This window comes from Psammomys obesus, unplaced genomic scaffold, assembly GCF_907164565.1.
Source record: "Psammomys obesus unplaced genomic scaffold, mPsaObe1.curated_primary_1811, whole genome shotgun sequence".
Taxonomy (NCBI): Eukaryota; Metazoa; Chordata; class Mammalia; order Rodentia; family Muridae; genus Psammomys; species Psammomys obesus.
Window position 1 is genome coordinate 27,296,945 of NW_026596134.1, and position 21,473 is coordinate 27,318,417.

The 21,473-nt window shown below is 42.8% G+C and overlaps 1 protein-coding gene across 3 annotated transcripts in view; it reads right to left on the reverse strand.

Annotated features, from left to right (window-relative positions):
- Positions 1-21,473, reverse strand: part of Sipa1l1 (signal induced proliferation associated 1 like 1) — a 288,319-nt gene that overhangs the window by 83,642 nt on the left and 183,204 nt on the right. For all 3 annotated transcript variants that reach the window (XM_055593255.1, XM_055593253.1, XM_055593254.1), the window contains 2 exons: positions 14,084-14,214; positions 11,059-11,247 (listed from right to left, as the gene is read on the reverse strand). In XM_055593255.1, coding sequence (XP_055449230.1) covers positions 11,059-11,247; positions 14,084-14,214 — 320 coding nt within the window. The remainder of the gene's footprint in view (positions 1-11,058; positions 11,248-14,083; positions 14,215-21,473) is intronic.

Below are 21,473 nucleotides of genomic sequence, written 5' to 3' on the forward strand. Positions count from 1 at the left end.
ACCGATGTGCACTAACCCTCCCGCGCTAACAAGTCCTGTGGGGCACACACCCAGCAAATGGGCAGCATCCTTCGAGGGAATCCTTTTAATTCTTCTGTCTCAGATCCAAAACCTACAGTGGAACACACCTATAATCCTCCTCAGCTGAAAGAAAAGGGCAGAGGAGTAAACTAGAATTGCTGTGCGTCATGCCATACAGCATCAGAGCAGACGGTGGGACTTGGGGAGATTCTTTTTCATGATTTATAAAGTATAAAAAGCTGAGGAATGGCCTGACCAAAACTGTCAAATAATCCTCAATGATCCTTCCCTCAATGATCCTTCCCTACAAACCCGAGGCCTTCACACATTTAAAGGCGGATATCTATTTATGAAAACATACTTTAAAGTAAACTTTTGGAACTGAAAGTTCCATTAACTAACCTGGTACTGAAGACTCTGAGCAGCCCTGCACCACCACCACTCCAACAGTGTGCTAAACTATGCCCCTATGTAGAGCTCGGGTAGAGACCAGCGTCGCCAGCACACAGCTAGAGGAACTTCTCTTCTTAACTGTCCTCAAAGGCAAGTGCCTTCAGAGGGATTCTGGAAGGACATCTTAATGGCAGATCAGCTGGGGGGTAAATACCCATTTCACACTGCACTTAAGAGTGAAATATTCCCAAGATGTAACTATGATACAACAGTAATCAAGACACTTACTCATCACTGAAAAGCCTGTCATCCAAAAGACAACTTTCAAAAAGACACTGAATTCTCAATAAGAAGTAAGTTTACAACGTAAAAATGGAGACACTAAGAACCAGGGTGGCCAATGCTGAGCTCCTGACCCTCCAAAACAATGGTGCTGTGGCCACTGAGCCGAGCATTTTGCATAAGGAAAAAAAAAAATGGGGGGGGGGATAAGGCTGTCACTTGGTGCTGTGTTTGCCTAGCATTCACTGGATTCCAACCTAGCATGACACACAAGCTGGTCCCACAGTCCTGAATTCAAACAGTCTTCCTACTTCTGCCTCCTGAACAGCTGTGACTACAGGCACAGCCACCATACTTGGTAAGGGGAAGTTTTAGCAGACAGCATCTATCAAATACCTGCTACCTGCCAAATCACGTACAATAGCAAACACGCACTGACTATCTGGTCCCTAGAACAGCCAACCAGCTTGATCTGACTCATCTGACAGACAGTGAATGGAAGAAAAGTAATTTCTGCAGTGGGCAGCCCTGCCCTGCCCCCCCTCCTTTTAGACAGGGTCTCTCTGTGTAAGCCTGGCACTCCCTATATAGAACAGGCTGACCTTGATCTTACAAGAGACCAGACTTCTACTTCCGAAGTGCTGGGGTTCAAGGGGTGAGCCACTAAGCCTGCCTGTCAGTCTTGTTTTATTCTGTGTCTTAACACTCAACACATGAGTCCAAACCCATTTATTTGCAATTCTCAAGTTGAAAAATAAAAGAAATAAATTTAAGCAAACACACTTAGTAGCAAAAACTGATAACGCGTTGATATCCTAACTTTTAATTTATTCTTCTTGGTATGAATATTCATATTTTCCTCAAATAAATATTCATGTGTCTGACTGTGGGGTGCTATCCCATATCACACTGGGAATATTAACATGTTGTGCGTGTATTTTATTATCCTACAATTTGAAGATTTCTGAATTCTCAAAACATTCAGGCCCTTGCCATTTGAGGCCTATGGGCATTTATCAATGCTCTACCTTTATCAACATTCTAAGTCACATGGTTCAGAACAGCGCTCACACAGAAAAGCAACTTGGGAAAAAAATCCATTACTTGCTTGCTTGCTTTGCGTCCTTTCACTCTGCTAAGGCAACAGGGGAGCACAACAAGCCCAGATGCTAGCTTCACTGCTCAGGACCCACTCTGCTTTCCTGTCCCTACACCTCTGGGGGCAAAGTGAAGCCCTGGTTTGATCCTCACAAGTAGCTGAACAAATTAACAGAAGACAGTGTGAAAAACAGCATTTAACAAGGCATATCTTTACTTCACTTTAATTGGTAAAAGGCATACATTTGGTTTGCTTGGTTTTGTTTTTTTTGTTTTATATATCACACTTAGGAGAAACAAAAAAAAGCAAGCAAAATATTAAAGTAAAACCACTGACATTTCAGCCCTGTCTCAGCTGGCTGCTCCAACTCTAAGACTGTGCTAATGCTAGGAGGGAGACCCCACAAGGAGAGGGTTTTTCCTTGCTGTAGAACTGAGCTGAGTGTCCTAGTGGTCTTTGAGAATTCACTGGGAGTGGCAGGCTCTCTGCCCATTACAAAGGCAGTCCTTCTCTAACACAGCCAGCTCCCAGTACCCCGTTTGAGGGGGAGCACCTCCTCCCTGCAGAGAGAACCATCAAAGAGATAATGATCTGGAGACAGGAGGGAGCTCTGAGTTCCATGCTGTCTGGCTGCGCCTCCCAGATCAGCCTGCACAGGCCACAAAACAAAGTCACCCTGCTCAGTGGGAAGCATTCTATCAAACTCATGGTTTGTAGGATATTTTAAAGAACTTCTTACAGGCCTAAGGTTTCACTGGAAAATTCAACAGGAATCATTTATCATGTTAAAGAGTCCACTGTGGAGTAAGATAAGCAAGGAAACCTGAAAGCACCAGACAGGCAGTCTCCGGGAGAGGACACAATGTGCTCCTTCTACTCACTGATAGTATAGACGGTCAGTTCCACCCACAGACAACCAGCTGGTTTCTGGTTTCGCTGGTTTGAAAGGAACAGTGTTTTATAAGAGGATTAGGAAATCTGCTAGATTGTCACATTTTCTTCAGCTTAAAACTGTGCCAGATGCCACCTGCTCTATTCTCCTGAACTGACAAGATGACTATACACTCAATTTCTGTTCCAATTAAATCAAATGGAGGAGGCACTCTCTGAACTCAAGACTCCTCAAATCCTTAGGCATTCTCTGAACTCAAGGCTCCTCAAATCCTTAGGCATTCTCTGAACTCAAGACTCCTCAAATCCTTAGCCAGGGACCATGTTTCCTCCTGGTATCTGTGGCACTGTGCAGCAGTTACACAAATGTAACACAAACATGCCCAGGGAAGGAGCAGGTGCCAGAGACACCTGTGTCAGTGTAGGGTCTACAGCTTGAGCACCCCCGGAACCGCTGGCAGGTTCAATGAAACGGATCTTTGTTTTCTTTGAGAGACGCAAATATATCTGTGTGGGCTTTGAATATGAGTATGCAATGTTTAAATATAAAATGCAAAACAGCAGTGAACTGAGAACTACCCTGGAAACAGGGAGGATAAAAGCAGCATAAATTTTATTGATGAGAATGTCTGGGCTTTTTAGTAATGAAATACCATTCTATGCCTCAGACAACGGTTCCTCTGGGGCCCTGATTCAAGTGTCTGGTCACTCAACAATTTTGTTTATTTGTTTGTTTGCTTGTATTTTCAGACAGGGCTACTATCTAGTGCTGAACTGGAACTCACTATGTAGACCAGGCTGGCCTCAAACTCACAGAGATCCTGTGACCTGCCTCTACCTCCTGAGTGCTAGGATTAAAGGTATGCACGACTAGGCCTTACAAAAGGTGCTTATGTCTATAAAAATTAACAACGCTAAGTCCAACAGAACAAAAGTCGTATCTCAGCAAAGCGAAGCCATTTTCAACCCATATCAGAGGTCCACTGATGGGAACAAACAGTACTAAATGATGTCCTTTCATAAAGCAGGCAATTCCACACAGAATCAAGAAAGAGATACAACCTAGGCATTCTTGAATTTTCAAATAGGGATGCTTAATATGAAATAGTCCCAAACCCAAAGACCGATACGATCTGGAAGGGTTTTGTTTTGGGACACTTAATGAAAGAGTACAAGCCAAATCAAGAATTCCTGCATACCTGGGAAAAGAGTGGGTCTAGTCAGAATTCAGGATTAGCTCATTACACCTCAGTAACATGGCTCTCAGGCATATCTTACAAAGTCTAGCACTTTATCCATCTTCCCAGAAAAAGTCACAAGAACTCTGAGGTGACCAACCCCACAAGGACAACCCACTTTTTATAAACCTTTAGAATTAAATGTTTAATCTAGACATTTATGAGGCATGACGTGTTAAGAGTTCTTTCCCTGTGCCACAGTTCTCAAAGCATGGGACATCAAGTTCTCCAGGGCCTCTAGATGCTCTCGCCTTCCTGTCATCTTCCTGAGGGCCAATGCCCACATCATATCAGCAACACTGAACTCTGCTGGCACCCGAGGAATAGGATAACCACTAGGCCTCCAGAGATGCTGCTGTGGCTTGGGGGAGAAGGGAGGACAGGAGAGCGTTCCTGTGCTCCACCTGGCTTCATAGCAGTGCAGGGAAGCCTTAGAGAGACCTAAGTACCCAGTGTCTGAGGCCACCTGTGGAAAACAGGATCCACAGAGGTGGGACTTCTGCTCCCCACCTGTTTATCCAGCAGTGCCTCCCAAGCACAGAAAGCCTCCTCAGACATCGTGGGTTTATGGTTTTATTTTTTAATGTATAAAATCTTTTAAAAAGTTTTGTTGGTGCTTATCGCGACTCAACCATGTTTGGCCTCTTCCGAATCCAAACCGGGAGCTGCGAAGAAAAGCCAGGACCTCCTCACTGTGCCATCCATAGACTGGCTCCTCAGCCAGTCTACCTCCTGTCTACCTTCCAAGCTTCTTTTTCTGTGTCCATCATATATAATGTCCAAGGTGGTTGGCTGCAAAGAGCAGAGTGGGAGGCATTCTTCCATCTTTTCAGACACCAGAGTCTCAACTTGTTTTCTAAAAATGTTCTCCTGCTGCGTTCCCTGGCTCTTCTTGGGGGGTGGGTGAGAGCAGCCTACAAGGAGCATCTCTGCCTGCTTGGAACAGGGATTCGTGGACAGTGGTCACTCTGGTTTGGTCTCTGTAAACATAACTCTCTCAACTTCTTCCTAAAGATGAGTCTCTTTACTGTCTTCCCAGGAGAGACTGGGAAATCAGTAAAGAACTTTTTTTTAAATGCAGTTTTAAATTTTATCCTTACTGGAAAGTACAAACGAAAACCCAATGCAAGCGAAGGAAGGAAGGAAAAAAGAAAGAAAGAAAGAAAGAAAGAAAGAAAGAAAGAAAGAAAGAAAGAAAGAAAGAAAGAAAGAAAGAAAGAAGTATAGATATTGGGTTGGGTAAGGAAGTTTTTTATTTTTTTGACAAATTTCAAAATTATGTACAATTTGCACAGATTACATGCTAATCTATTTTTACCTTTGGCATAATGCAAGTAAAATATTCCACACACATAACCTAATCTTATTCTAAGATGCACTGTGAAAAAAATTTCTCCAAAAAGTAAAAAGATTCATCTGAGGGTAGTCAGCTGATAATGGATACATCTAACTTGATGCTGAGATAAATTTCAGTCTCCATTAGAGTATGATCTGGAAAAGGCTGAGATCAGCTCCACTGCTAATCAAAAGGGAAACTGAAGTTCTTAATCCATCAGTGATAGAGCAACACAGTAGAGAAGTGGACAGAGTGACAATGACTAGACCTTTGCAGGCACGAGAAGGTCTTATAAAACATACCAAATAAACAGGAAGTGTTCAAGGAAACATGGAACCAAAACTCCTTGTGTATATTGGTAGCATCCGGATAAGAAAACACAGTAACACTGAGTACCAGCAATCCATGAATGTGCTACTGTGACAGGTGGAGCAAAGGGTGACAGGAAGAACTGAGACTCTCATGTAAGCACAGTCAGGTTCCTTAGGGTCTGGGCTGTCTGAAGACACAACGATTATATGGGACAGAATGCCTAAATTTTCACTTTGAGGCTGAATTTCACAGATAGCCCATAATTTAAAACCAAGAAGGGTGAACTGTCTGCCCAATCAGCCACTCTTTTCAGACTATGAATGAGCCCTTACTGTCTGTGGCTCTCAGGCTGTTCTTCATCCCTGCTTTCTTGCCACAGCCTTGGGTCCCCAATGCTGAAGCCATCGGTGACAGGACCCACAGGGTCCTCCCACCCTGTCATCCAGTCAAGCCTCAGTCAGGCAAGCATGGGTGGCCGGTGCACAACAAGCAGCTGCACCTGACGGCTGGCAAGTGCGCTTCCTGAGGAGGCATGCCCGGGGCCAGGAGTAGCCTGGTCGCATCTGAACAGCAAACATGCACTGGCTACTCCCATAATCTAAGAGATTTCAATTTGAGGGATGTCATTGTTCTGCCCAAGCGCCATTCATGGAAAATTGGTTTTAGATAGAATGTTTTTCCCTATGGGTCATTTTTTTTTTTTTTTTTTTTTCAAAACAGGCTGCCTGAAAAGAGACAAGAGCGGCTGGTCAAACCCATTTAGTCTCACAATAAAGTAATGCGCCCTGGCAGTGAGCAGAAAACAGCAGCATTCCAGTCATACCCTATCAAAAGATCGGCGCTATTCAGTAGGAAAAAGGCACTGCCATCTTCCCGGCAGCCATGCTTAACATGCTGCAGGCGTACAGTAAAGTGACGAGGCTTCCTCATGGGCTTCAACAACTTGAAAAGTAATCGCTTTAAAAACTGAGAAATACATCTTTTCATTTCAAGTATTTTTAGTGAACACCTTCAAAACTGGATATTCATTCAAGCAAAATCACTACTGGGTATTTGTGACTGGGCATTTCCTAATGAAAGCAGGACTACTGATTCCCTCTACTACAAACTAGCAAGGGAGCCTCTGACATCGGAAAACCAGCCCTATCCTATTTTTATTTGGGTTTAATACATTATACTCCATGCTGGATACCAAAACCTCTACCATGCCAGGATCCTCCCTACTCAGGATGGGGCATCTAGCACAGGGGCTAGGAATGCGAGCTATGAAGTCTGTGTGCCTGGATGTTACTCATGCACATTACTTCACACAATACCTGGCTTGGTCACTGCTCAATCCAAGTTTCCTCCTTTTACTGCCCTGCTGCATGCTTTCACACTCCTGCTCAGCGCGCCTGCTGGAAGTGCTGTGAACACATGGAGCCTTTCCCCTCTACTTTGTTCCTACCGATTTGGGTCCGGAACCCCTGATCACTTACTCTGATACAAGCCTTCTCCCTTCAAGGGGCACCTCGTTCTGACCCTGTCAGCCAATACTGATTCCTGCCCTTTGGTCTGCATTCACATCTCTCTTTGTAGGTATCTTACGTTCATTATGTTAAGCAGTCTTTATCAACTTGCAAGGAGTACGCAGAGCACACCAGTTGTGCTTACTTGTAGAAGCACTGTATTTTATTTTCAATAGGAGCGCTCCCATAAGAGCGTGCAAAGACTAAACGAGATAACACATGTAAAAGGTGACTAACAAGTGATCATTTTATTACCATCAATAGCAGCTAAGAGTCCTTGGCTCTTTTTCAAGTGCCCAGTGTCGTACTGAGTGCTACACATTAGTCAGTTCCTCAAGACAGGACATGACAATCTCTCATTCCCCATGCAAAAAGGAGAGGGAATAAAGGTGGTTTAGAATGTTGAAGACTGACATAATTTAAAAGTACCGGAATTGGCCACATATATTAAAAGCTAATAGGATAGTAAAATTCCTAGCACTTCACAATCTCTTTTAAAAATAAAAGGATTTCAAGACAAGAAAAAGTAAAGGAAAAATTGCAGTTCTTGAAAAGACAGTATTTATGCAGACTTGTAGCAAGAGATGAGAGGGCAGAAAATGCCCAAAAGCTTTTGGGACCTCAATTGCCTTGAACATAAAACAGGCTAGTGACTGGAATAAACTGCTCAGGCACACTGTGGAAATTAAATCAAATAATGCTAGGAAAGAGATCAGAACCTAATAACTGTGCAAGGCATCTTATCTAGTCTGCTTTTATCCTACAAATGCCCTCAGGAAACAGACACACAACAATAAGGCAGGTAAACCAAATCCAAAGTTGCAACAGATTTTCTGAGCCCCAGTAAACTCTAGGCAATGTGGAACCCCTGCCAAACAAGTTATATCTTCTCATTTCACATAACAATAGAATCCAAATGGCCATTCAAAAAAAGCTAAAGCCCCCAAAGAGAGCAAGAACAATGGGAATGCCTCCGTAAGTCACAGAACACACACTCTTGTCTCAAAATGAGTTTCAAGAATCTCTTGTGACCCCAGCATGCATAACGGAGCCAAACCCAAACGACAGGCCAGTGACTTAACTGGACACTTGGACCTTACAAAAAAAAAAAAAATTTTTTTTTTTTTTTGTTTTTTTTGCTTAGGTTTATTTCTGCTTTCTGTTCTCAGAAGAACATAATCAAGCATCAAGGATCTGAAAGCAAAATTCTACAATACAGAAAACAAACTTGTGTTTTCTTTTCCCAGGTATGTTTATGTTAGCAGCTTAATAAGGGTAGAAAAGATAATACAGGGAGATTGAAGGTTTCTTTTAGTGAGTCCAGTTTCTGGGTGTCACACTGAGAATCTAACACAAGGACATATAGAAAGCCTGAATTTAAAAAATAAAAATAAAAAAGATGAAAAACAGAAATGCTTTGCAATGGTTTCTGTGCTGAGCATTGACCTTGCGTTCATTTCCTTTTTACATTCCTTTTCATTTTTTTTTTTTTCTAAGACAATGCTTCTCTGTCCTGGAACTCTCTCTAGACCAGACTGGCCTCTAACTCAAAGGGACCCACCTGCCTCTACCTCCTGAGTGCTGGGATTAAAGGCGTGGGCCACCACTACCCAGTGCGTTTCTTTTTAAAGTACGTTTTTCAAAAGACACCAAAAGATCTACTTCTCCAAGTGGCTCCAAGGATCCACAACTGCCATGTCAAGTGTGTAAGAGTATGACCCCAGGAGGAGGTCAATGTCAAGTGTGTATGACCCCAGCCTGGAAGGCTGTGCATGAAGACAGACAAGACGGAAGCGAGAGTCGAACAGTTAAGTGCAGGTACGGGGTGGCTCAGGCAGGATACCGTGCTTTAGTGTCTGCCTAATGGTAAAGCCCTATTTTCACGGGATAGCGTATTTTAGACACCTTTTTACAAAGATCCACTGATGGCCACATTATAATGTTTAACCAAGGAGAACAATTACCATATATTAGAATTAATAATTCATGAAGGAAGAAACATTTTAGTAACTAAAAACAGGAAAGCGATAATTACACAGTGATGGCCAATTCTGTGAATTGAATAAATGTAACCGAGTTAAAGTCATTATGGCATTCCTGTTCTGCTTCCTGTGCTGTGGGGACCATGAAATGCTCATCACAGATCAGCGCCATCTGCGGCCCAACACTCTGCACGCAGTACGACGACACAGAATGTGCCAGACGTCCCATAAAAACCCACAACTGGAGCATGAATTTTTAAATTTAATATGTTTAAAACAAGGGAAATGGTAATAAAACACCTTCTCTATGTGAAGTAATCTGCTCTGTAGAGCTTGGGAATGTTAAGTATATGACTGTATTATCAATGCCTGAGTGGGTTTCTCCCTCCTGGGTAAGCGCAGTAATTGAAATGACTAGACTAATAAAGCTGAACCCAGCCATCCTAGCTCCTTCTCCTTTATTAATATCCAGAGGATGTGCTAAAAGGCAGTCCTGAGAGGACTCCAGCTCACGCAGCGGCCACCTTCTGAAGCATCCGATGTGCTCCAGAGTTACATGCTACAAACGCAGACGGACACTCATGAGATTCCCTGTGCATTCATACTGAGGGGACATTGGCTATGAGGCACTGTGCAGCGCATGATAAAAAAGGAGGATTCCGAAGGCTCCATCAACTTCTCGTTCATTTTGTATGCTCACAGAGTAGAAGGAGAGAATTACAATACCTTGAAATTGATTTTTAAGGGGAGGTGCTCAATTCCAGCTTAATAAAAATCAGAATTTTTGATTAAGGAAACATAGACAAATTTGTTCACAAAAATGCTGTCATACCTGGTCAAATTTTACATGGAAAGTCCAAACTACTTTTACTCACTGCTAGGGTACAATGCGGATAGAAGGACTTAGAGGTAAGGTTATGTGGGCATAATGTCTACAAAATTAGCCGTGTTCAATTTACTCCAAGCAGAACATGGCTTTCACAGCCAGATGGGAAGGGTTTCAGGTCCCAGCAGCTTTCTTCCTTCCTGCAGCCTCTACCCTGGCCATCTAAGCACTCTGCACCTTGGCCAAAGGACATCATGGCTGGGGACAGAAAAATGAAGGCAGCAACCTTGGGCATTTTTAACAATACTGCTGACTCAAACCCCAGCTCTAAATATTTATACTTAAAGCTCCAGGCAAAAATGCATCTTTGGCAGTATTAAAGTAGGCTTCTAAATCTAAGCTTTTAGGGATGGTGTGGTTAACAGCTATCAGTACATGCTTGCAGTCAGATGACTGAATCCTGGTTCCCTAACTTATAAAGAGTGTGAAACTGAATTTATTATGTAATTTTTCTATGCTTCAGATTCCTTGTCTTTTTTTTTTTTAAGATTTATTTCTTTATTTTACATATGAGCATATACACATCTATTTGTGTGTACATCTGCATGACAGAAGAGGGCACCAGATCTTATTATAGATGGTTGTGAGCTGCCATGTGGTTGCTGGGAATTGAACTCAGGACCTCTGGAAGAGCAGACAGTGCTCTTAACCTCTGAGCTATCTCTTCAGCCCAGATTCCTTGTCTTAAAAATGGGGATCATAACAGCACAATTCTCTTAAGGTTGGGGCACAAAATAGGATAACCTTCTAAACAGCTAGGCCTGGTGAACATGGTCAGCAGTATTTGCCATTACCATCCTAACTATTAGTAAATGTAATACCATCATTACACTTTCTGTTACTGTTGATACTCCCTGGCTTTCCCACACGCTCAGAAAGCCATCGCCTGTGCGGGTGACTATGGAAAGAGCTGAATGGGGCTAAAGCCCTCTATCCACCAGCTGTCATAGAGTGCAGGTGAGACATGATCAGATGAACAGCCACAAGGCACTACCCTGTACAACAAACGGCATAGTTCTCCCAACCCAAGAAGAAACATCAAAGCCTGTTCCGGAAGCCCAGTAGGAAACGAGGGTAGCATGGATGGGCTCCGCGCGGTGCCACACCTACCCCTTGCTCGTCCAGCTTCATCAGCTGCTCCGTGACCTTGGGTGTGTTGAAGGCCAGACGCAGGCACTGCACGTTGAGCTCTGGGATCACATGCTCCAACACCTCCTTCAGAGGCAGTCCTCTGGCTGTTGAGTGCTTGGCTGTGGAGGGGATGGCATCCTCCAGGACAGATCCTCTCAGCGTCATGAGCTACAGGAGAGAGATACCGAATGAGATGCTGAATGTATACTAGGCTCTAGAGGCCAAGACAATAGCTCTGTCCCAAGCTTTAAAAAAAAAAAAATGATTGGTGGTTAGTCAAGTCAGTGAGGTAGAGGAAGACAGAGAATACAGGATACTCTATATGTGAAAAATGATGCCATCACTCCCAAGAACCCACACAGAAGTTCAAAAGAACTCATGAGGTATTTGCTACAGTACTGAGCTGTTCACTTACTTGACAAAAGGAGCCTGCCCTTACAGGATCAGCCAGCTCAAGGTCTCTGCATCACTACAGAGTGACAGGAAGCACACTGAGGAATGGGGGAGTCAGCTCAGAGAGATGCTGCAGGGACACTGAGAATGTGCACGGTATACTTCTGAAATGACGAAAGGAAGGAGGGTGGGTGATGCTTTACCCTCCCTAACGGGGCTGAAAAGCATAAGCTGCTCATGCCTTCTAACAGTGACGACTGCAGCCAACAGCACTGGATATGGCATCTCTTCCTTCCTTAAAACGCTTCCAGCTATAATCAAATATTAACTCAAGCAATGGCGCTCTATATTAACTAATTTGCTGGAGAAACATAAAGTGGTCTTGATTTTCAAAAGTTCTGTGTGGCAAAACTCTTAGTAAATTTAAATACGGTTTGATGGTCTAAGAAATAAGATATGGAGTAGATTTCCATTAAGTATGAAAGCTGTAAGGTGACAGTTAACAGAGCACACATTTGGGGATGTGTGTGGCATTTAACAGGACGAGAAACGAGAAATGCATACATGTAATCTAGGGAAGACTGTTCATTAAAGAAAACAGGAGAATCCAAAGGCAGAAGAGGAATGACAGCGGCTCAGGTCACTAGGAAAAAGCTTAGTAGAGGAGGTAACATTAGAAATCAGTTACAGGAAACAAGGAAAAAAAGAAATGTGTTAACGACCAAAGGAATCAAACTACAAAACAACAGCAACAAAGGAAACATGAGCAAAGGTACCGAGAGAGGAAAAGTCTGCATGTGTGTGAGAAAGCAGCTCTGCTGCAGCTGCCCCTGAGACAGGACAGGCAAGGTGGGATGGTGGAGCCAGAAACAGAGGGGGAGAAAAGCCCCGCAGCTGGGGAGGGCTTGTCAGCCCCTGGCTCCACTGTGAAATCTCACCGAGTTTTCAGAAGGCTTGGAGTGCACACTTGGAGGAATTAAGTCAGGAATAAGGTGGAACTCAAGAATCCGAAGCTGCACCCCACCCCTCACCCAGCAAAGAGACTGTTTTGTAGTACAGTAATGAGCACAGGAGAGTGTCCACCCTCACGGGGCTTACATGCCAGTGGGAGAGACAGAAAACAAACACAATGATAAGCACACTGTGTAAGATTGTGTCAAGTCTTCACAAAAGGATGAAATCAGACAGTAGAATTAAACGGGAAAAAACAGAATATTCAGATCCAGGACAGCAAAGGGTCCTGTGGCTTATGAGCACAAGTCAGAATGAGAATGCTAGAAGCCCTGGGAACAGCTGAGGAGACTGAGGCCACAGGCAGGAGAAAGCACCAAAGTCCTTAGGCAGCCGGTGGGGAGGATGCCAAAGTGGATGGGAAGAACAGAACCAGGGGAGTTACGGGGGTAGGGGCACCTCAGCAGGTACACTAGCTGCTAGGCGGGCTCTACTCAGAAGCCTAGAGAAGACTAAAGGATTCTGAAGGAAAAATGAGGAGATCTAGATTGCATTTCATAGAGATTCTCTGCTGGGTGAAGGATGCGGGACTAGGCCTGGGCCTTGGGGGATGGAAGTGGGTGAAATTTTGGACACAATATTTGAGGCAAGACTGAGAAGGATGCTGGCGGAGTAAATGTGAAGGAGGAACAAGAAGAGAAGAGTCAAGTGTGATGTTGGGATAGATAGAAAAGGGCTGCCTCTGAGCCATCCTCAGCTCTGACACAGGAAAAGGCCATGAATACAGGCAGGCTCTCCACCCTTCCCTGGCCACTACAAACAACATATCAGATACAAAACCCTTGCCTTTAAAATCCCCACTTTTAATTTCCCCAGAGTTCAAGCTTGGAAACAATTAGGAAGCAAAGCCAAACCCTGAAACTTGCTCTGCATTCAATGAGGAAAATAAAGCCAAACTCTCTGTTTAAACTAATTTCAAAACCATTACTTTCTTAATACCTCAGGCACTGATATATATGAATGATCCTAAAATGAATTAGGAGCTGAGGCAATACATCGGTAACTGGAATAATGTCACACATGCTTAGAAATGGCTCTTCGAGGTCTGGGTGCTTTCCAGATACCCTGAACCTGTGAGTCGTAAGGGCTCCTGCCTCCTCCTGACCTGGCTTTCTTTGCATGGAAACTCCCACTCCTTTACCACACCTACCTTGGGAGAGAAGGAAAAGCCAGACATAGGCAACTGTTCTCAAGCATCTCCACCAAAGAACAGACCTTTCTTCCGCAAGTGTGCACATGCACACATGTGCAGAGGCCAAAGGTCATACCTCAAGTATCATTCCTCAGATACTATCCACTTTTTTCCCCCAAGTGACAGGGTTGCTCAAGAACTTGCCAAGTGGGCTAGGCTGTCAGGCTAGAAAGTTCCAGGGATCTGCCTTTCTCTACCTCCTTTCAGGCACAGCCCACCATGCCAGCTTTTGACACATAGGTGCTGGGCACTGAACTCAGGTCCTAGTAAGCCCTATCTCCCCAGCCCTAAGCCTTCTTTGTTCCAAAGACACTGTGACCCTATCCTATTGAATTTAACCCCTGTTACTGCTTCTGCTCCATTTCCCCCATTGAATTAAGTCTCAAATCTTACTCATTTGCAACTTACCTCACTAGTTCTAAAAATTATTCGGTAGTTGTATGGAGATCCATTTTCTTTCATTTCCTCTGGTTTTTCCCTTCGGATGCTCACAGCCACTGGACCAAGATTCTCATCAGCCCCAAAATAGTTCCAGTGTTCTTAGATAAAATAAGATAAAAACAGAATTAGAAAATTTATCTCACACTGGAAAATATACTTTGTTTGGATTCAAGATCACTTCTCAGAAATTACCAGTAAGATATAGGCATGTTTATCAAACATTATTAACATAACCTTCACTGAGCTATGCAGAGCTTGTTTAGAGGACAGCACAGAGGCGGCCTGCTGGGTTCTGCCTACTCTACAGCTCTATTCTAAGTTCTCACTGTGCTCTCTCACCATGTCCCACCATTTTAATAAGCTACCATTTGTCTGTAACTTCTGTTAGGGCTTTTTATACTCTATTTAGGCAATGGAGTTTGAGCAGAGGGACGTCTCCAGGGGTAAAGTATGTCCTTGCACTGGAAAGAAGAGTCCCTGAGCAGTCCTGTGCTCCCAGACAGCCTCTGCCAGGCAGAGGAGAGCTCAGAGGAGCAGGCTTCGCTGTGCCCTGGGAGGTAGGAGGTGAGACCCAGTTGTCTTGGCCTCATCGGCAATTCCTAAAGAATGAGACAAACTGTGGTCAGCTAACCTAGGCGGTACAGTGAGAAGGGAAAACAGCTGCCTCCTAGCCAAAAACTGTGCCCTGGTGGCTCATATGCTTCTCAGTGCTCTCAACTGTTCAAGGCCCCAAGCTTTAGCATGGCCTTGGCAGGGGTGGGGCGGGGTATAGAGAAAGTCCCCATCTAACAAGAAGAAAAGAGGGAATCAAAAATTAAGTTATCTGGGAGTAAAGGGGTGCAGATCAGTGAAGTGACTGCCTACTGTACGCGAGGGCCTGGATTCAATCCGTAGCACTGAAAAGGGTTATCTGTAGACAATAAGGCTGACAGTTACTGGCACTTGAATATATAACTCTAAAAGTTAAAATTGTTGATGTGTGTATGAAATGTTCACAGATGAGAAAATCCACTCAACACGAAAATATATGCAAGCAGAAAACTTACTTCTCAAACTCCTAAAACATTTGCTTTATTTTGTTCTATGTCATCTACACATGACATGACTAAATAATTAAATTGTGACATGGTACATTATTGGCATACAAAATGCATATTTGAAAACATGTTATTTCCATACAAAATAGATAAGTATTTGAAAATCCATGAGAATAATAAAAAGTAATTTGGCGTATCTAGAAATACGGTTTTCAGATTTAGGTAATGTACAATTACACAAAATAAAATTATAAACATTGCAAGCTCTAAGAATATTATAATCCATGGAAATTCAAAATAAGAACACATAATGGGAATACAGGCAACAAGCATTTCATACATGAACAACTGAGAAACAATCTAACAAACACCACAAAAACCCAAACACTCACGTACACCCTCGAAGCACAGCACATGAGAATCACACTCACAGGTTATTTACTCTTACTTTGCACACAATTCTAACAAGCTTGGTTGTCTGGTCTTCCAGCCCACAGCTTTATTTCAGAGAGGTGACAGATAACTCCCGGTGCTGACAAAGTCCAGGGTGTAGGGCTGATAGAGACTTGCATGCAGACAGCAATGTGATAGAACAACTGACAACAAGGAAAAAAACAGAAAGTGGGGAGACAGGAATAGTATAAACAAGCTGACAAGAACTTAAAGGAAAACAAGACAGCATAGGGACCATTTACTGAAGGGGCAACCAAGAAACCCTCAGAGGATATTTCAATACTGTGCTGCAGAACAATATGGATCCGTCAGAGGCACAGGGGCCACACACTCTATTCGGAAACTCTCGGTCACACCCCCCACATGTCTCTGGTGGGCGGGGTTGCTGCTGCAGCTTCAGGAGAAATTCACAAAGACACAGCACTCTGGTGGGCCATGGATAACCTCAGCTTTGAGGCTCCTCCTTTAGCCTTCCCTGGGCAGCTCTGTGCTCGGCAGGGCTACTGTTTCAAACAGTCCTCCCTCACCCTTTAACCTCAGCAGGCACTAACGCTGTCAACAGGAAAACAGGAAAGCAAAAAGCATTTCAGAAGCAAACTCACCACCCGCCACCTTGATGTACACAGACTGACCCTCAGCCAACCTCTCTCTAGCTTTCACTTCCCTATAATCCAAAACCTCATCTCCCTCCACCCTGGCCTCAGACCTCACATCCAGGCACACACGTACACATCCATCACCACCCATCTATCTTTACTGCTTCCTGCTCTTCCTCAGTACTCCGTTTCTAGTCACCCTTCAAAACCAAACAGTCATCTTCCTCTTCTTCCCACTGAGATTTCTGTGTGTGCCTTCACCTTAGTTCCCTGTAACCCTCATCCATGACATAGTTGCCTCAGAGTGAGAACAACCAGAGCTTTTGTTTCTTATTCTGTTCAAACTCGGGAACGTCTAGTACATACAGATGGTTATTTTTTCCTAGAATATTCTTACTTTGACTAATATGAAATCACATCCTGATTATCTTTTGACCACTATGGGTGTTTTTGCTTGGTTTTATGTCTTACTCTTGACTAATCCGTCCGTTCTGAGGTTTTCAGCTGCTAACTACTAAGTCTCTCTCGACTGTTACTATGCCTCCCCCGTGCTCACTCAACTCATGTCTACCTTATTTGCTTTCCTCCAAGTTTGAAGTGAGATAAATACTCCTTTTAAAATGCAAACCTGACTGATCACCATGAAGTTTTAAATCTATTCATGAGTTCTCAAAAGCCTTAGATACTTTCCACAGCTTTCTAAAACGTCTTTATGACCGACAAGTCGTAAGTTGGCAGTCATTCTTTGATCCAAACCTCTCACATCTGAGGGCCAAGTCAATGTATTCAGTCGTCCGACCCCTAGAAGCACACTCTTATCTGGTCTCACCTGGAGTGTCCCTGAAGTGTCTTCTAAGAGAAAAGTGAAAATTGGAGCGCACGGAGAAATTTACACAATAAAACTAATACTTTGAAAGTATTAAGAATTCCCAATAGATTAGTGAAAAGAAACATTTTGTATATCTCAAATACAAAGGTGTAGAGACACTATAAAACAAAAAGCATAAATTTAAAGTTACTTTAGTGTTAATTGGGAGATAAAAGTATTATTGTAAAACAAATTAAACCCTATATAAAGTAAGCTATAATAAAACAAAAGACTGAAAATAAAAAAATACACTTCGTTTTTATGTGTGTGCGCCTTTAAAACCTGACATATATTTGTGTATTTTCCCCGGCTATTTCTGAGTTGAGCCAGAGGTAATGAGATAATTGTTAACTAAGTTCAAACACTTTCCTCAGCCTTTATCTTTAAACACACCCATCTCTGATTTGACAGGGCTGGGGAGACCTTTTTGAACTTATGTCTTTGTACAGACATAATTTTAAGAAATGAAACAAGAAACCCTAGCTATTTTTCCTACAGCAGCATTGTGGTCAGTCTCCACCTATGTCAATCCCATTGGTACAGACAATGGTTCTGGTCCTGCTCCCTGTGTTATGCTCAATCTATCAGGATCAGCCTCTGCAAGCGCAAAAGTTTTCACCTCATTTTACTGTGCAATAAAATCCACGTTGGTATAGTCCCTCTTTTTGCTTATAGAATTAAGGGATCAGAAAGAAGTAAACCCTTTCCACACAAAAAACACAGTTCATGCAATTTAAAATCCTAATGTGATGCACTGGTCCCAGGAAAGAAGAGGTTAAATTCACCACAAATTGATTTTAGTTTTTAGATTTTGATCTCAAGACAAATGCGTCAGGTTTTACGTGGCCAGTCTAGTCCTCTGGCCAGACCTGGCTCTGTCCATCCATTTCAGCATCTGTCTCTGGGGATCCCAGCCTCTGCTCCAGGATGCATGAATGAAAACAATTAAAAATTATTCCTTTCTACCAGCTATCCACCTCCATTCTTGGATACAACAGACAGGGAACTTTTCCAGTCATACCCACAAGTTGGCTTGTCCTTTCTTCTGGGGTGGAAAAATGAGAGGGGAAGAGAAGCTGGGCAGGGAACTCAGGGTGAGAAAAGAGACAGGAAGAAGAAAGGGAGGGTGGGGAGCTGCAGGCCAGAGTGGAACGCTGCTGGCCGATGACCTAGCAGGGCACCTCATCACCAAACACAGTAATAGCGTAAAGTCAGCGCAGTGACACGCAGAATCCCACGCGCCAGTCCTCAGACTACAGCAGTGCAATGCACCAAAGTGAAGCACTCCGTTAAAACACTCACATCAGCCCCGAGAATAAGGTTAATTCTTTCCTTTTTACAGATATGGCAGCCTGGATTTCAGGACAGTCACAAGTGCTAAGCTGCAGCACCAAATCAGGAATGTCCACTAACGACATTAAAGCTCATTTTCTTAGCAGTTATAACCACACTGTATTCCCAGAAGTCACTAAAATTTGTGAGCAGCAAATAGTTAAACACAATTTGGTGGCCAGAGCGACCTGCTATTTAATCAGATAGGATGCTCTTTTTTACTACCTGATGTGCAAAGGCTTTCTTTGTTGAAAGACATGCTGGTGCCATCTCCTAATGCTGTCTCCTCCCAACCTTCACTGTTCATAATGAACGTTCTAACATAGTTATCTTGAAGAGTTCGTTCAGTTTTTTTGTATTCATGTGGTGTGTACATGTGTGGAAGTATGCTTACATGTATGTGGACACATGCTCATGTATGTGTGTACATATGGAGGCACAAGTTGATACTGAGCATCTTCCAAGGTGTCTCACTGATCTTACATATTAAGGCAGGGTCTTCCGTGGCACCAAGCGCTGGCTGTTCAGCTGTATAGCTACCCAGCCTGCTGTGGGGTTCCCTGGCTTCACCTCTGTGGACTGGGGTTCAGGTGGGCCGCCACACCCACTGATGCTTTCCATGGTTTCTAGGGAACCAAACTCAGCAATAGACACATTACTTACAGCTATGCCTGGAGCCTCTAAATTCTTCTTGTAGGTTATGAAGTCTAACAAGACAGCACACAGAACACTCAGGAATTCTGTTTCTGGGATATTCCATAGAAAGAGATTTATTTATGGTCAATATATTTACAATTACAATGACTGTTTGACATTCTTAAAGAGAAAAAAAGTGAATGGTTGAAAACTCCAGTAACTGTCAAATGCAGATACTTCACCTGCTTATAAGTGATGTGTGGTCAAAAAGCCGTGCCTGGTGTTTAAATTATAAAGGACAAAAAGAAAGTTGAGCCTCGAAAATTATAGCCTTCAACCAGCGGTTTCTGAATGGCTCATACTGGCTTTCATAATTGTTGTCTGTGTGTTAGTATTTCAATTACACAGTTTCTTGGAGACATTGTACCTTAGACTGAGTAAATTATGAACAATTAATTAAGATAGACCTTATTTTTACTCAATAATTTATAAAATTATAATCTGTGTCTTAAATATTTACATGTAAGTATGTTGAGGGCCATGCAGGAGGGACAGCAAAACAGCTCTAGAACTCATGGTATGCGGGCCACTGGTTAGCACAACCATGATGGCTGTGTCCTGGAGAGGCATAACCCTAAGGACTATGCGTCCTGAGGACGTCATGCTGTTATGGAGCACGGCTCTGCTTGTTGCCCTGTGCTTACCACATCCCTCATTACATGAGTTGTATGGAAACTCTAAGGGGGCATCCAGCCCCTCACTGGGCAGTGTCACTGGCACTCACAATAATGATACCTGATCTCTTTCAGGCATTGCTGCTGGGGCAGATTAATGAATCTACCACCATTCTGGAAAGGGACTTAGAGATGTAGATTGTTAGCTATGACAACCACCCTTAGAAAGAATTTGGAAAAATAGATTGTTTAGCAAAATTAGGTGAAGATGTTTGGCTCTGATGTAAAAAAAAAAAAAAACAATCTGAAGTTAAGAAAAGTACACTCTTAATAGTAAAGCTAGGGACTTTTTAAGATTGGTGAGCAAGAACAACACCCCAAATAGCACTAGCTGACGCGACTCTCTCACTGAAGTTGGACTTTAAGGTGATTGATTTCTAGTGATTAATTTTTGCCCTCGGCTTCCTGATATGATTTAATAAAAATTATTAATGGCAGATGTTCACTTTGAGGATTTAAAGAAAAAAATGGCTGGTTGTTTTTAATATAAAAGTTTAGGTTTGTGATTCTTTAAGATTTTTATAAGATTACTTTTAAAAATAATTGATTCTTTGTAACTGCAAATTGCAGCCTGCCGGCAAAGAAAAAGCTGGCTGAGAAATAACCTTGCCTGCTCACACTTTGTTAATCTATAACAAGTTGCTTAGTTACAAATGTATGTGGGTTCTTGGGAATAATTTGTTTTTCATATTTTTCACCCACAATATGTAAAACATTTGATCATGTGAGGGTATTGGGGAACATGTTTTTCTTACATATATTTGTAATCATTCACTTAAAGAAAACAAAATGTAACCAAATGGTGATTTTTGTACTGCTTGAAAGATCTTGCTGGGACATACAAGCCGTGGGAGAAATAAATGTTGTTGGAACTCACTCTCAGTTTGTTCCATCCACCAAATGTGTATATATATATATGTATATGTATTTATGTGTATATGTGTATATGTACAATAGCAGGTTGAGTTGGAACTTGCTCTCTGAAGGTTGCTCCATCCACCCAATCAATGTGTGAATGTGTGTGTATGTATGTAGGCGTGTGTGTGTGTGTGTGTGTGTGTGTGTGTGTGTGTGTAAAGTAAGAGAAGCTTGAAGAAGCTTGTAGAAACCTACCTGCTGGAGTCTTACTTCATCATCAAGTGTAAGTGTGTGTGTGTGTGTGTGTGTGTGTGTGTGTGTGTGTGTGTATGTTCTTTTTCTCTCCTTCTTTCCTTTCCTTTTTAGATGCTTGTCACCACCAGTAGAAGCCCACACTAAGAGCCAACAGCTCTATCAGCGGAAGCCACAGTCGGTAACAATCAGTTCTGGCCTGGAAAGTTATCCTCAGAGAAAGTCTGTAGTTTGAGCAGATAGCGGTTGATGCCCTGACTCAGTTTACCTTGTGGTGGGTGTAGAAGCTGGTCTTTGACAAAAGCATCAATTTGAAGTTTTAAGTAGAGAAAATAAACAGTAAAAAGCACAAGTTATGACAAACCAAATAAAACAGATAAACTGAAAAAAAGAAAATAAAACCTTCTGCCTAACCCAGTAGGAAACAACTTCCGAGACAAAACAACAAAACAACACAAAAAAACCCTTAGTAAAAGGCGTACTCACACTGGTGACAGAGGTGTGGATCAACACCAAACATTTCAGGAACCAGCATGGCAACGCGACTCACAGCCACAAAAATATTAACGTTCTAATCTTAGAGTTACCCCC